The sequence below is a fragment of the Melospiza georgiana genome, chromosome 12, assembly GCF_028018845.1.
Source record: "Melospiza georgiana isolate bMelGeo1 chromosome 12, bMelGeo1.pri, whole genome shotgun sequence".
Classification (NCBI taxonomy): Eukaryota; Metazoa; Chordata; class Aves; order Passeriformes; family Passerellidae; genus Melospiza; species Melospiza georgiana.
The window spans coordinates 4,862,938-4,877,009 of record NC_080441.1 but is presented as its reverse complement, the minus strand read 5'-3'; the positions used below and the strand labels follow the sequence as shown (position 1 = coordinate 4,877,009).

Below are 14,072 nucleotides of genomic sequence, written 5' to 3'. Positions count from 1 at the left end.
CACTGAGGGGTCCTGGCAGTTTGTGGCAGTGCTTGCAGGGTGGGGTTGCTGCCAGCCTTGCACTGACCCGTCCTGGGATCTCCATGAAGCTGAAGATGGAGGAGAAATAATTCTTCTGGCTTTCAGAAAGAGGCTGGCTGAAATAAACAGGTTCAGAACCTGACAACAGAGGTGAAGTCCAGACTTTTTAAAGCTTGCAGAGCAAGCACTCAGGTGACCAAGCAGCACCTTCAGGGCCTTTCCCTGCTTCTCTCAGCCACGTGGTAAATGTTTGAGTATTGAGGAATATGTCATGTGTCAGAGAGTTGTCTGCATCTTGTGATACTGAGCCTCACTATCCTGTTGGAGATCAGTTTTCTGTGTGGTAAATTGCTTTACAGTGTGCAAAGCCTGTCTGGGGCTGGGCTGTGGTGTATTGATGCCATTTGTAGAATGAGCCAGAAATGATCCCTGAAAGTAAATAAGCAGTGATTTGAAAAAAACAATTACTCCTGATAACTCAGGAAAGGGAGCTCTGAGGTGAAAATTGTTCAAGGAGTCTGTGACAGAGGTGGCTTGGACTTATGGACTTTTTTTTCCTTCCACATAGCAAAAGTTCCCCTTTCTCTGTTTTGTGGCTCAGGTCAGAGAGGCCAGTGAGATGCTGAGGCTGGTGAGGCCCCAGGAACAGCAGAGCAGCTGCCTGGTGGCTGGGATGCTCCCATCCCTGCCACTCTCAGCCCTGTGCTGTGCAGGAGCTGCTGGTTTGTACTGGGCTTTGGGAGGGATGATCTGTCTGGTTTTATTTAACCCAGCCCTGAGTTCAGTGACAAGGCACATGGAGACTTCCAGGGAAACTCAGCCTGCCAAGCTCCACGTCTGCTGCAGAAAACAACTGTGTGTAATAAATGAAGAGCTCAGATTCTGCTGCTGCTTATGCTTTGTCAGTGCATAACTGAGATAATGGAGCCTGTATTCCACAGTAGGAAGCTTGCTCTCTGTTGGTTTTGGACCAGACAAGCAGTTTTCAGGCTTATAAAAGTCAAATGCCACAAGACTGACTTAGAAAATTGCCAAGGGTCAATTTATTTAGTATTGCAATGCTGGTGTTTTCCTTTGGATGATGACAATCCTGGGTACTGCAGTGTCAGCAGTGGTTACAGCTATGGTTTGCCATACATCAATGTTTCTTTACATCCTCACCTAAAGGAAAGTAAGAGAAAGCCTAGGTTTGGAAGCTTGATTTTGCAAGATGTTTATTCTGGATAACTAAAGTAGTCATTAAAAAAAGTAAAAAAAAAATAATCCTGATATGTGAATATTTGCAAAAGCCTGCAGCAGGAATGACCCCAGGCCATGGCTTGATCCCTGCTTTCAGTCCTTTCTGCTGCTGGCAGAGGCAGTCCTGCCTCCCCTGGCTCATCTCCTCCCTTTGCTTGTGATGGCACAAGGATCCCCCGTGAGCTGGGCTGGCCCCAGAGCAGCTGGGGGAGATTCCCAAGCCAGAGCTCCATGGAGCCCAGCCAGGGCACAGCCTGGCACTGACCTCTGCTCTCTGAGCAGGGACAGGACCCCAGGGAACGGCTGGAGCTGTGTCAGGGAGGGGTCACACTGGATGTCAGATTCCTCATCCACAGGGAGCTCAGGCCCTGGAACAGCACCCCAGGGAATGGTCACAGACCCAGAGCCCCAGAACAGCCTGGACAGTGCTCTCAGGCACAGCATGGGATTGCTGGCATGTCCTGTGCAGGGCCAGGAGCTGCACTCAGGGATCCCTGAGGGTCTCTTCAATCTCAGGGTATTCTGTGAGTCTGTGAGTTGGTGGAGAAGGCCCCTTTCCATATTCCTGATCTGTGCAGGTTCAGTGTGTATGGTGCTGGACAGGAGCTGAGCTTCCCTGTCCGTCTGTCCTGGGCAATCCTGCCCAGACCTGGCTGGATGAGGGCAGGGTTGGGGGCAGAGCCCCTGCAGGAGGATGGGCAGCTCTGGATGTTGGAGGGGTCAGGCTGGTGGAGTTTGGAGCTGCTGCCAGGCAGTGCCCAGAGACTCAGGCTGCTTTCTGTGCAAAGTCCATCCCTCATCAAACACAGCTCCTGGTTGTTTGCAGAGGCCACGTGGAGGGAGGGGAGACTCCTGCTGCTGTCCCTGGGGCTGGAGCCCGGCGTGAGCAGAGGGAAGGGTCAGCACCCTCCATGCTGATCAAACCTTCCTTGTCTGAGGGGACAAGTGACAGCTGACACCTCTCCGGACCTGGGACACCTCCAGTGTTCAGCAGATGGAAGCTTCAGTTGCATTCACTGTTTTTCTGTGTTCAGGCTCTTGGGTTGTCTACAAAAAGTAGGCAGGGAGGTTTGGTGCCTCTGCTGGTACCAGCTCAAGGGCTGCCAAAAGTTCTTGGACTTTTGGGGTTTAACTTCTCCCTTGCCCAGCTGCTGGGGATCTTGTATTCCATGTACAGTGTAAAAAAGGCTCACTGTCTGCCCCTGAGCAAACATCTCTGTTTTTTGGTTCATGATGGAATGAGGTTTTAAATGTTAAAATCTTGTATTCAAATCCCTGCAAATGGAAGTTTTGGCTGCGTAGGGTTTGTTTGGTTTTGAAATCCAGGCAAATAATCCCATTGGGTATTGCTGCCACTTTTCACAGAACTTTAAAAAAAGGAAAAAAGGAAGGAAAAATCCCAGAGAAACAGCAAGTCAGTCTCTGGATGCACACAGAGTCTGTTTTTTGGGAGGCAGTCTTTGAGCAGGCCACGATTGCTGTGGGGAGGAGCTTTGGCACATCCTGACTTGTGAATGACTTTGGCTTGGCAGTAGTGACCTCTGTAAGCCTTTCACAGAATGAACAGAAGCATCTAAGCAGAGAGCACAGGGCTGTGTCATTTCTGGCTGTGCTGAGAACACAGACACTCTCACCAAAGGAGGGTGCATCTGATCTGCACAGCCCCAGAGCACTCCCAGCACTTTGTGCCTCTCTGGTGGGTGTGAGACTGAGCTGGGCTCTTGGGCAGAACACCTGGATGCTGCCAGTGCAGTCAGGAGCCTGGAAAGGCCAGGAGATGCTGAGTGAGCAACTGGAATGTGTTGGGGAGCAGGCAGGAAGGAGGAGAGTTGAGGAGAGTGCCCTGTGTCACCCTTCTTTTCATGGAATCATGGAATATCCTGAGTGAAGGGACCCACGAGGATCAAGTCCAGCTCCTGGCCCTGCACAGACACCCCAACAATCCCTGGCAGCATTGTCCAATTGCTGCTGGAGCTCTGGCAGCCTTGGGGCTGTGACCATTCCCTGGAAGCCATTTCAGTTCTGTTTCCTCAGGAGGTGGAAGCCAGAGATGTCTTACTCAGCTTCAGTACCCCAAAACCAAAGTCACCCTCTGTGACGGTGTTCACAGGGGTCTCAGGATGAGGGAAGAGACGAGGATCTGACTCCATGTTTCAGAAGGCTTGATTTATTATTTTATGATATATATTACATTAAAACTATTCTAAAAGAAGAGAAGAAAGGATTTCTTCAGAAAAGGATTTCAGTGCCCCACCACCTTTTCCTTGCAGCCAAAAACAAAGAAAAATTTCTTCTGAATTTGATGCTTCAGTAGGAAAAGAGGTGGGGTTTCAGCTGACAGAACCATTTTCATGTACTGGAACAAAATGTGAAGTTTATTAAATGTACTTTTAACCATGGGTTTCAGGTGTTGTTGATAAGATGTTCTCTGTTGGAATCCTGGTGACACCACAATAGTCCCTGACAGGCAGGTGCTGAAGGATGAATTCACCCCCACTCATCTCCCCAGTGCTTGGGTATCATTTGTTAAAAGCAGAATTTGCCTTAAGCTGTGATAATAATGTTAATCCTTAAGGTGCCTTCATGGAAAGCAGACCTAAAACACATTAAAAAGCCATCAGGGCTTCGTTGGGCACTGCTGCTGCTGCTGCTGAGTGCCAGGAGCTGGGGAGATATAAATAAGGAAATGTTACTTGTCCTCCTGCTTGACTAATGGGGAGAGGAATCTGCTTTGGGCCACTGCAGGAGGAAAGCAGCTGAACAGACCCTGGATGTTGCAGCAAGACAGTTCTGACTTATCTGGGGCCTTTCAGGATCTTGTTAGAATTTGACTGTAGTCGAGGTGTGGTGGAGCTGGCTGTGCTATCTGACACTAAATTAGTGACACTGAAAAACTCTGCTGGAACACTGAACCCAAACCCTCCTTGCTGCAGCAAGAGAGAAAATGTTTCTTATTTTTTCTTAACTAATTCCTTGATCTCCAAGAGCAAGTTGGCAGAGTGGCCCTTAGGAACCTGCTCACTGTGCTGGGCTGTGCCAACCAGAGGGGCCAGGCCAGTGTTGCTGGCTGAACTTCCCAAAGCAGCCCAAGGGAACTAAATGCCAAATCCCCCTGGGATTTTATTCTCCTTGCAGTCTGTGTCAGAGTAAATAAAAGTGAGAGGGAGTTTGGTCTCTAAGCACTCTTGGCTCCCTTGAGAACCCTGATTCCCCAGGACTTCAGCACATGGAGGTGATGTGAACTTTCCTGTTTGGTTCTGCTAGGAAAAAACTTGTTCTGTGCACAAGGATCTTTGGACCTGGCTGTTGCTGGTGTGGGATTTAACAAGTTTTTAGGCTTTGGGTTATTGAATGAATGCAGTTACAATGGCATTATAATCCATGAGAGAAGCTTTTATTTTGGTTCTCATGAATCAGCTTTTTCATTTATGTAACTTTCTATGGTTTCTGGAGCAAGTAGTGGTCTTGTTGTGGGAAGTGCAGACTTTGTCCTTTGTCCCAGCTATATTTTTGGCTTGTGTTCCAAAATCTGCTCTATGGGGTGGTACCTTATGCCAGGCTAAAGCCCTTTTGCAGACAGCCCATGTGTGCTGCCAGACATGATGTAACCTCCAGGTTAAATTGCAAAACCCTTTTGGTAGCCTGGATTTTGCCCTGGCCTCCCTCTTGAGTGGTGGTCACTTTGCATCCTCTCACCTTTTCTTGCTTTTAGGAGGTGTCTTCCAAAGCCACACGTGAGCAGCAGGGGTGTGGGTGTTGCTCTCAGCGGGAGCTGGAGCCTCTTTCCTCCTGCCCCAGCTTTGGTGATGCTGACACAGCCCAGGGTCATTGTGTGCCTGGTGGTAAAAACCATTTCCAAATAAACCAGTTGGAAGCTGTTGGGGTCTAACCACATCAAACCAGCTCTGCTGTGCAGGATTCATGTGGGTATTGCCATGGGCTTTCCCAAAGGACCCTGCAGGGAGAGAGTCAGGACAGATGGAGTCCATCTGGACACTGCTGAATTTCTGGAAGATGTAAAAAAAGAGCAGCACAAGTCCAGTGTGAACTTCTCCAGGCTCCTGTGTTTGAGTGAGGTGCTGTAAGCTCATGGTGGTTTTGCTGTGTTTGCCCTCAGTCTCATTCCCTGCAGACCAGAATCCATCGGGAGAGACAACGATGGCACCACTCGTGTGATGCTCTGCTTAAAATAACCAGAACAAAGGAGTGCTTTCAGCTCTGTGATAATTACCCAGACCTAAAAATAAGCAGACATTGTACCAGAGAGAGAGAAATAAAAGTGAGACAGGAATTGCTGGGAGACACCTGGCAAAGCTCTGATCCAGCCAGGTCATGGCTGGAGTTGCCTGCAGCTTTCCCACCCTCTGACCACATTTACAGTGGCACCACCAGAACTGGCACTCTGGATTTTTAAGCTAATATAGGGGGGGTAAATGGCTTATTCATATAAATAAATCCAACAAAATCACTCTAGACAAAAAAAAATAATCTTGTGGAATATTAGAGTAATAGCAAGGAAAAGTGTGATGGAGGGCAGGACTGGGGCTGCTGGGAAGGGAGCCCTGCCGTGTGCTGGGGTGGGAATGAGCTTAGGGGGCCGACAGGAATCTGTGACATTTAAATCCACGGCTGAGCTGCTGGGCTGTTGAACTCCTACAAATTAGGCTGTAGTGGGAGCAGAAATTCTAAGCATTTTGCAGCTCATTTGTGAGGATGAGCTTCTGCATTAGGGACTCTGGGTGAGGAAGGCAAGGTCATTTGAGAAATTAGGTGAGACAGATAAAAACCAAAGCCCCCAATAGTTTTTACTCTAATTCCAGAAAGTGGCAGTGGATTGTGGCAGTGTGGCCCCAGCTCAGACCACAGGTCACACCCTGTGACAAGTCCCTTTGTCATGGCAGCACTTGGCATTCCTCATGCTGCCCACTCCTCCCAGGAAAATCCCTGCCTGGGGTTTCCACCTGGCTGCTGCTGGCTGCCAGTGGAGTTTGCTCAGCATTTCTTGCACTGCACTTTTCCCATTCACTGCTTACATTTCAGCTTGTCCATCTTCAGGAGACTCTGAAGCTTCTGGAGAACTGATGGCTGCAAGTCTGGCCACAACCAGTAGCATCACCTGGAGTTTGGAGTTCAGCTTCCTGCACAAAGCAGCTGCTTCTGGGATTTAAAGGTTTACTTCCACTAAGGAAGGAGCAGCATCTTTAAAACCATCATTGGCACACAATACAACTGCTTTAAAGCTGGACTTGATTTTGGTTATCTGGAACCCTGAAGGTTCTGGAACTGGAAATGGAAAAAAATTCCCCTTTTAAATGTGTTGTTGTCTTGAAACTGAAATGAGAAATCTGTAAGATGAAATGTAAGATCTGCTCTAAGGTGTTGCTTCTCTGCTGTCCTGGTGCTGGATCCCAGCTGTGAGGGTGGGAGAGGCAGCTCAGGACACACAGCAGGAGCTGGAGAGAATCACAGAATCATGGAATTGTTATGGTTGAAAAGACCTTTGAGATCACTGAGTTCAACCATAAACCAGCCCATGTTCATCACTAAATCATGTCCTCAAGTGCCACATCCACACATTTTTAACACCTCCGGGGAATGGTGACTCCACCACTTCTCTGGGCAGCCTGTTCTAATGCTCCATTACCACTTCCATGAAAAACTTCCTCCTGATTCCTAATCTGACCCTTCCCTGGTGCACCTTGAGGCCATTCCTTTTGTCCTGATGTTATAACTGATGATACAATGGTGGCTGGGAACATCATAAGAAATCCATTTATAATTCTTTTAAATCCTCACAATAAAGCATGAGCCATTTAATCCCATCATTGGGAAAGAAATTAATAAAATCTATGTTTTTCCCCTGCATGGAGGTTGGGACACAGGAGCCACAGAAGTGCTGGAGAAGCCCCTGCCAAGGGCCAGGATGGCAGAGCTGCAGTCAGTAAGTTTGTGTTGGATCAAAACAGCAGCACTCAGACTGTAAACTTAATTTGAGTTCCAGTGGTCCATAAATAGATTTCCAAAACATGTCTATTGTCCAACCAGGGATTTATTTATAAACTGAAAAAATAACAAGACTGAAAAAAACCAACGCAAACCCCTTCTTGGCCAGCAGTGTGGACTGGACTGTGCTGTGTGTGTGCCTGTGTACACCAGATGAGATAGACCCTCTGTGAGTTCAGTTCCAAAAAGTGTTTAAAATGAGTGTTTCCCTGCAGTGGGTGGTGCTGGGAGAAGCTGGCTCTTGAACAGCCATCACAGTCCTGGCTGGAGCTGAGGCTGGAATGCTGCCTGCTCACTGGACCAAGGCTCTGCAGCATCATCCCTGCCTCCTTTCTCCTTATTATCTTTTAGCTGAGTTCTTTTTTTAAACTTTTTTCTAAATTATTAAAGATTTGGAAGAGAATCTAAAATGTTGCAGCATTTTCTAGAAAGTTTATTCGCACTTTGGGGTTAAAATTTTATTTTTGATGGATTGATTTGTTGGCAAACATCACCTGTTTGTGCTCTTGGCAGCTTTGATGTGGTTTCTCTTGTGTTACTGACATCACTGATGGGAGTTAGATTAAGAACAGTAAATTGAATTTCTGATGTGTACTCAAGTGAGGGGTGATACTTGTTCACAATTCTACACTCATTTTTATAATGTTATTTTGTGCCCATGCTCTGGTGAAAGCTTAATGTTTCATGATTGGCTTGTAACTGGAAGAGAAGGGAATCTCGATACCCAGTGGATCTTATAGCACAAGATCACAGTGTGTGCTGAGACTTTGCTTAACCACCAATAACCTGCCACAAAGCTGTTTCTGTCCTGGAACCAGACCCTGAAATCCAAACCAAAGAGAAAATAGATTTATTTCATTAAATGTTCCTTTCAGTATTATCTTGGGAACATCAGCAAGAAGTAAAATATCTCTGCTCACCTTAGGAATGGTTTTTCTCCCGAGTGTGTGCTGAGGCAGGATGTGTTTCTGTTTCTGGGGTTGGGTGAAGCCCAATGGGCTGTTCCAAGGGCATCCTTGTCACCAGGCAGGGCTGTGGGGACCAGAGGATGCAGCCCTGGTTTCACCTGCTCCCACCCCTTCTCCTTCCATCCCTCTGCCTCCATCCCACAGGGATTTTCCCCTGATCGCTATCCATCCGTTTTGCTCATCCCCTCCACTCGTGCCCCCAGCCTCTTCCCTCACAGCTGTCTGTCCATCCCTACTTTCATTTCTGTCTTCCTGTGCTCCCCATAAGTGCTCCTGCCCCACCAGTGCTGGTCCCGGGCCCCGGGCCCTGCTGGGCTCCCCAGCTCCTGCTCTGACTCCGGGCACGTTCCCGGCTCCGCTGCTGCTCTCGGCCCTGCACAATGTGTCAGGAGCACTCGGGATAAACAAGGATTTTCGTGTTTGCCAACTGCAGTGAGCTGCCCTTGACGGGCCAGGGCGGTCTCAGACATGACAGTTGTTTGTGCTCGGGCCGAGGTGCGGGCTCCGGGGGGCGCTGGCCGCTCTCCACGCGGGGGAGGCTCTGGGGCAGCGAGCGCCGCCGCTGACAGGCGCATCCTGAGCCGGCTCCTCGCTCCTTCCCAAACATGGGCAGCAGGAACCGTCTCCAGCTCTGTCCCGAGGAGAACGTGTGCCCTTTCAAGTAAGACAAAACACCCTGAAGCAGCAGCAGACGTCTCTTGCTCTATTTTCAGCCCTTCCCTCCCAGTGATTAATGGAAGTTTTCTAAATAAAATCCCGTAAAATAACAGGATCTGGCAGCTCGATGTCCCTGCTGCCCAGCAATTGGTGCCCTGTTTCTCTGGAGCATTTACTGCTCTTGTGGAAGTGCTCATCACCATGGCTGGAGGATTTGTCTGAGGATCTGGGAGAAAACAGTGCTGCTTCATCTCCCAACTTCTTTTATCTGGCCAGAAAACAAGGGTTCCAGACTAATATTCCTCATGCATCAACACCATCCTTGTTTTTCTGGGGAGTTCTCTAGAGAATTACCTCCCTTGACTACAGACGGCCCGAGAGCAACAGAGACCAAACTTCATGCTTGCCTTACAATGGTGCCTTTTATAGCAAAACTAAATTCATTTCCAGCTTTGCCAGCTCTTCAAAGACAAGCAGAGGGGGTTGTGATCACCCTTTGGAGCCACAGTCAACAATCTGGGATGTGGTTGTACCTCCTGGAGCTGAAAAAAACAACCCAGAGACTGTGAGATGCTGGGAGGGTGTGAGCATCTGTGTGTGGCTAAAACAATCTAATAGTCAAAATGATTATTAAAAAAATGAAGTGACTTCTCAGGATATCAAAATGATGATTCCTGTCCAACTCAGAGCTCTTGTTTTATGTGGCAGAGTGTACAGGTTAATGGTAGAGTGGGTAAAGGCTTGGTTTTCTCTAATTCCTTTATAATTCTGGAGCATCTCAAAATGTTTTCACTAAGCATTTTGGATTTTGGACAAGGTAAGAACCCGAGAATAATGAAAACTATTTGGATCTGAAATTTAGAGATTGTAAGAAATGGTTAATTAACCATGTAACTGGTTCAAGGAAAAAAATTTACATTTACTACTGGGTCATAGTGACCAAAGAGTTTACAATTCCAAAGACCTTCCCTTAGTTTAGCCCTAAAGAAGAGTTCATGAAGGGAGTGCTCCCTTTTTTCCCCCTGTAGAGCACAACAGAAAAAGCTTCCCCTCCTGCTGCTGATAGAGGCAGGCAAGGAAACCTCTTACCCAGAGCTTTGAGTCTGCTGAGAATGTTTTTATACATCCTCTACACAAATTATTTCCTCAGGGCAGTATTAACTCCTCCAGTTTGATTTATTTTTAGCCATGATGAAAATTAGCAATATCCTTGTGTTTCAGGGTGCTCACACAGCGAGTCCAGCAGAGTCCAGCGGCTCCTGTGCTGACAGGGTGGGAGGAATCACCCTGGCTTCTCAGCAGGAGCTTCCCTGTGTCGGGAGAGCAGGATGGGTCCCTCCCGAGCTCAGCTTGAACCTGCCATGGGTAGAGCAGCTCCAGGCCTCAGGGAGTGCCTGAAGATTCCCTTCTGGATGTGCTGGGCTCTGTTCCCCAGCCCACATCCTTCAGGGCAGCGCCCTCCATCACGCTCCCTGCTGCTCCTGCTGCTCCCGGCTGCCCGAGGGTGCGGGGCTGTGCGAGCCGGGGCCCGGCCCGGTGCCCGAGGGTGCGGGGCTGTGCGAGCCGGGGCCCGGCCCGGTGCCCGAGGGTGCAGGGCTGTGCGAGCCGGGGCCCGGCCCGGTGCCCGAGGGTGCGGGGCTGTGCGAGCCGGGGCCCGGGCTCCATATTTGGCTCCGGGCTGGCTGTCCCTGACCCCGGCAGCTCCGGGTTTGCCTGTGGCCGTATATGGAGCGGCTGCTCCGGGAGCTGCGGCTGACCTGAGTTAGCACCAGCAACATCTGTGTGAAATGCTGCTCCTGTGGCTCCCAGCTCATTAGGGTAAAGCCAGCCCTTGGATTGGCTTTGCAGTGAAGGGGGCAATTTGAAGAAAACAAAACTTCCATTAAATTCCGTTTTTTTATTGTTTGTTAGTATGTGCATCGTTATAATCTCCTTTGTGGTGCTGAAGTTATGCAAAGGGAGAGCAGAGCATAAGCAGAACATCTCTGTGTCAATAAGTCAGTAATTCATAATGACAATAATAAAAACCTCCTTCTCTGTGCAGAGCCAGCAGCGTGCTTGCCACACAGATCCTGCTTTTCCCTTGGATGCTGTGTGAGTGCACAAGATGGATGGCATCAGGTTGGGACCTCACCCAGCTTCCCTGACAGAAGTTAGGATGGGGATGTGGGGTCACAGCTCTCCAGAGACTGTGCCTGCCCTGCAGACACCAAGGACACAACGGGAGAGCAGTGTCTGTGCAAAGAAGTGTGAACCACTTCTCTTTTGTCGCTGAGGTGGACAAAAGACTCTGGGAAGGAACGGGGAGGTTCAGCCTGTGCTTCCAAGGCCACAAGGAAGCAGTTTGTACCTCAAATGTGCCTCCAGCAAACTCCACTGCACCTGAAAAAACAACGTTCCCCTGAGTAGTTAAATGTAAAATCTGACCAGCACAAGGGCTCTGCTCACACCTCTGCTCTTGGGTGGGCGCCTTTAAGGTACACAACACACATTTGTGTAGAGACAGCATCTTTAAGCTTCAGCCTGTTCCGTTTTGTGGGATGCCTGCTCTGACTCTTCAGAAGATACTTTTTGGTTCTAATAAGTTTCTTGCCACTCCCGTTTTCAACCTGATTTTCACCCCCTGATTTCTGCATCGAACTCCAGAGCGGCATCAAAAATTATTTCACTGATTTTGTTTACCTTATTTTCCTCCCTCCTTCTTTTGTGACAGATTAAAAAGCAGCAGCAAGATGTGTTAGGCTTCTTGGAAGCCAACAAAATTGAATTTGAGGAGAAGGACATCGCAGCTAACGAGGAGAACCGGAAATGGATGCGGGAGAACGTCCCCGAGGACAGCCGGCCAGCGAGCGGGAACCCGCTGCCCCCCCGGCTCTTCAACGACAGCCGCTACCTGGGGGTGAGGCTGCTGCGGCCTCCTGTGCCTGTCCCTGAGCTGCAGCCTCTGTGCCTGTCCCCGAGCTCCAGCCTCCTGTGCCTGTCCTCTCAGCTGCAGCCTCCTGTGCCTGTCCCCTCAGCTGCAGCCTCCTGTGCCTGTCCCCTCAGCTGCAGCCTCCTGTGCTCATCCCTCAGCTCCAGCCTCCTGTGCTCATCCCTCAGCTCCAGCCTCCTGTGCCTGTCCCCTCAGCTGCAGCTCCTCTGTGCTCGTCCCTTTACCTCCAGCCTCCTGTGCCTGCCCCCCGAGCTGCAGCCTCCTGTGCCTGTCCCCTGAGCTGCAGCCTCCTGTGCCTGCCCCCTCAGCTCCAGCCTCCTGTGCCTGTCCCCGAGCTCCAGCCTCCTGTGCTCATCCCTTTACCTCCAGCCTCCTGTGCCTGTCCCCGAGCTCCAGCCTCCTGTGCTCATCCCTTTACCTCCAGCCTCCTGTGCTCATCCCACTCCTCTTCCTCACTGCTGCTGCCTGTGCCTCACTGCAGTGAGGAGCAAGGCAGGCCTTGCCCAGCTGCAGTTGCCCAAACTGGGGAGGCTGTAGGAGGTGTTGGACATTTCCTCCCATCTTGGCTTTTAGTTATAATTGATTCTTGAGTTTTCCAGTCACACCATAGGAAAGATTTAAATGTAGACCTCTTGATTTGGATCCTACCTTGCAGTACATACTTAATTTTCTTTTCCTGTGGGTTTTTTCCCATTTTATGGCTCTGAAAGTTGCCAGGTTTTTTTACTCCTCATCTTCCCCCATGATTGTGAACTAACACCTCAAAGAAATCTGGCCCTTTTAGTCCAAGCTTACATTCTGCAGCAAGTTCAGAGATCTGTTCTGCCCATGTGGGGTTTGCCAGTACATGTGAATCCCAGATCTCATGAACTGATGTCTGCCATGATCATAAATCAGTTTTCTGATCCTTCTTGGGATGAGCTCTGTGTGCTGCTGTGGTTCAGTAACTCCAGTGCCTTGTGCAGATTGAAACTCGTGTTGCAAACAAAAATCCTATGTAATTATTTTAATGCTTGATCAAAAGTAAGTTGCCCTGCAGTACTTGTACTCAGCAGGCCATGCTTGAATGATTATTAGATTAAGTGTTAGTTTTATTTTTAAAACTGAGTATCTTCTGAACAGAGCTCACAGTGTGCATTCCTCTGGTCCTTTTGAAGTCTGTTTCTGACCTGCACAGTCTGTAAGTCAGGACCTGCCAGTTCTGGACCTTTGTGAGACAAATCTGTGCCTACTGAAAGAAATTATTCTCAATGTGCCAAGAATTTTTCTTGCTTGTAATAGAAGCAGAACTTGAAATAATATCCACAATGAACTGTTGTGCCACTTGTCTCTCAAAATTTTACTGACTGGTTGTGATAAGGAAAATGGTTGGTTTGGAGTGACAGACATAAGGATCAGTAGTTATCTGAGAAGGGGTTGTTTGCAAGATTCTTGCTATGGTTTTATTTCATCGCCAAAATTTTGATTGATGTCATGTTGAACTCTTTAAATTTGGTCAGTTTCTGTAGCTGGATTCAAGTTGCTACAGTTCAGCTTTCAGGAAAGTAAAAGTTAATTCTGTGCCCAGAATTTGAACCTCTTTCTGTCTTTATCTGATGCCTCTCAAGCATGAAGTTCCCTGTTTGTTCCATCTGATGCAGCACAAGTGGCAGAGCAAAGAGCAAATTGGCCTTCCTGGCCCGTGCACGGCAGAGAGGCTGAGCTGGAGATGCTGTGTGGGCTGGCATGAGCCCTGCTCCTCAGGCCCAGCATTCCTGTCCTGGGAGATGCTGTGGAGCAGGCTCATGGCCTGTGCACCAGCCAGATAAACAATCCCTTTGTTATCAAGCAGCCCCAGTCCTGTCAACAGAAGGGCTTCAGGGAGGATTTACCATAATCACACACATTTTTATCAAACCAGCCTGCAAGTGCTGCATGTGCAAATGGAGCAATAATTTGATATCCCTGAAGTCCAGGCTGCTGGAATCTTCTGGTCCCTGTACTTTGTTCTGCTCTAGCTGCAGCAGCCTCTCCTTAGAGCTGCTGCTCCTTAGGCTTTTGTCTCCCACAGAGTCAGGAACCCAGAGCACCATGCCCTAAACAGCTCTCCCTGACTCCAATCAGAGACTGAGCTGCTGCCTGCCCTGGGGCTTCCCAGCCAGGACTCTGCATCCAAACATTGCCCAGGAAAGCTGGAGGAGCTGGTAAAGTTACAGTCACTCAAAAATGGAGAGCAGGAAAGTCATTGGACTGATCCCTGCTGAGTTCAGAAG

The 14,072-nt window shown here is 49.0% G+C and overlaps 1 protein-coding gene across 1 annotated transcript in view; it reads left to right on the top strand.

Annotated features, from left to right (window-relative positions):
- SH3BGRL (SH3 domain binding glutamate rich protein like) overlaps positions 1-14,072 on the top strand; it is a 30,143-nt gene that overhangs the window by 10,226 nt on the left and 5,845 nt on the right. Inside the window, exon 2 of the mRNA XM_058032785.1 lies at positions 11,602-11,787. Coding sequence (XP_057888768.1) covers positions 11,602-11,787 — 186 coding nt within the window. The remainder of the gene's footprint in view (positions 1-11,601; positions 11,788-14,072) is intronic.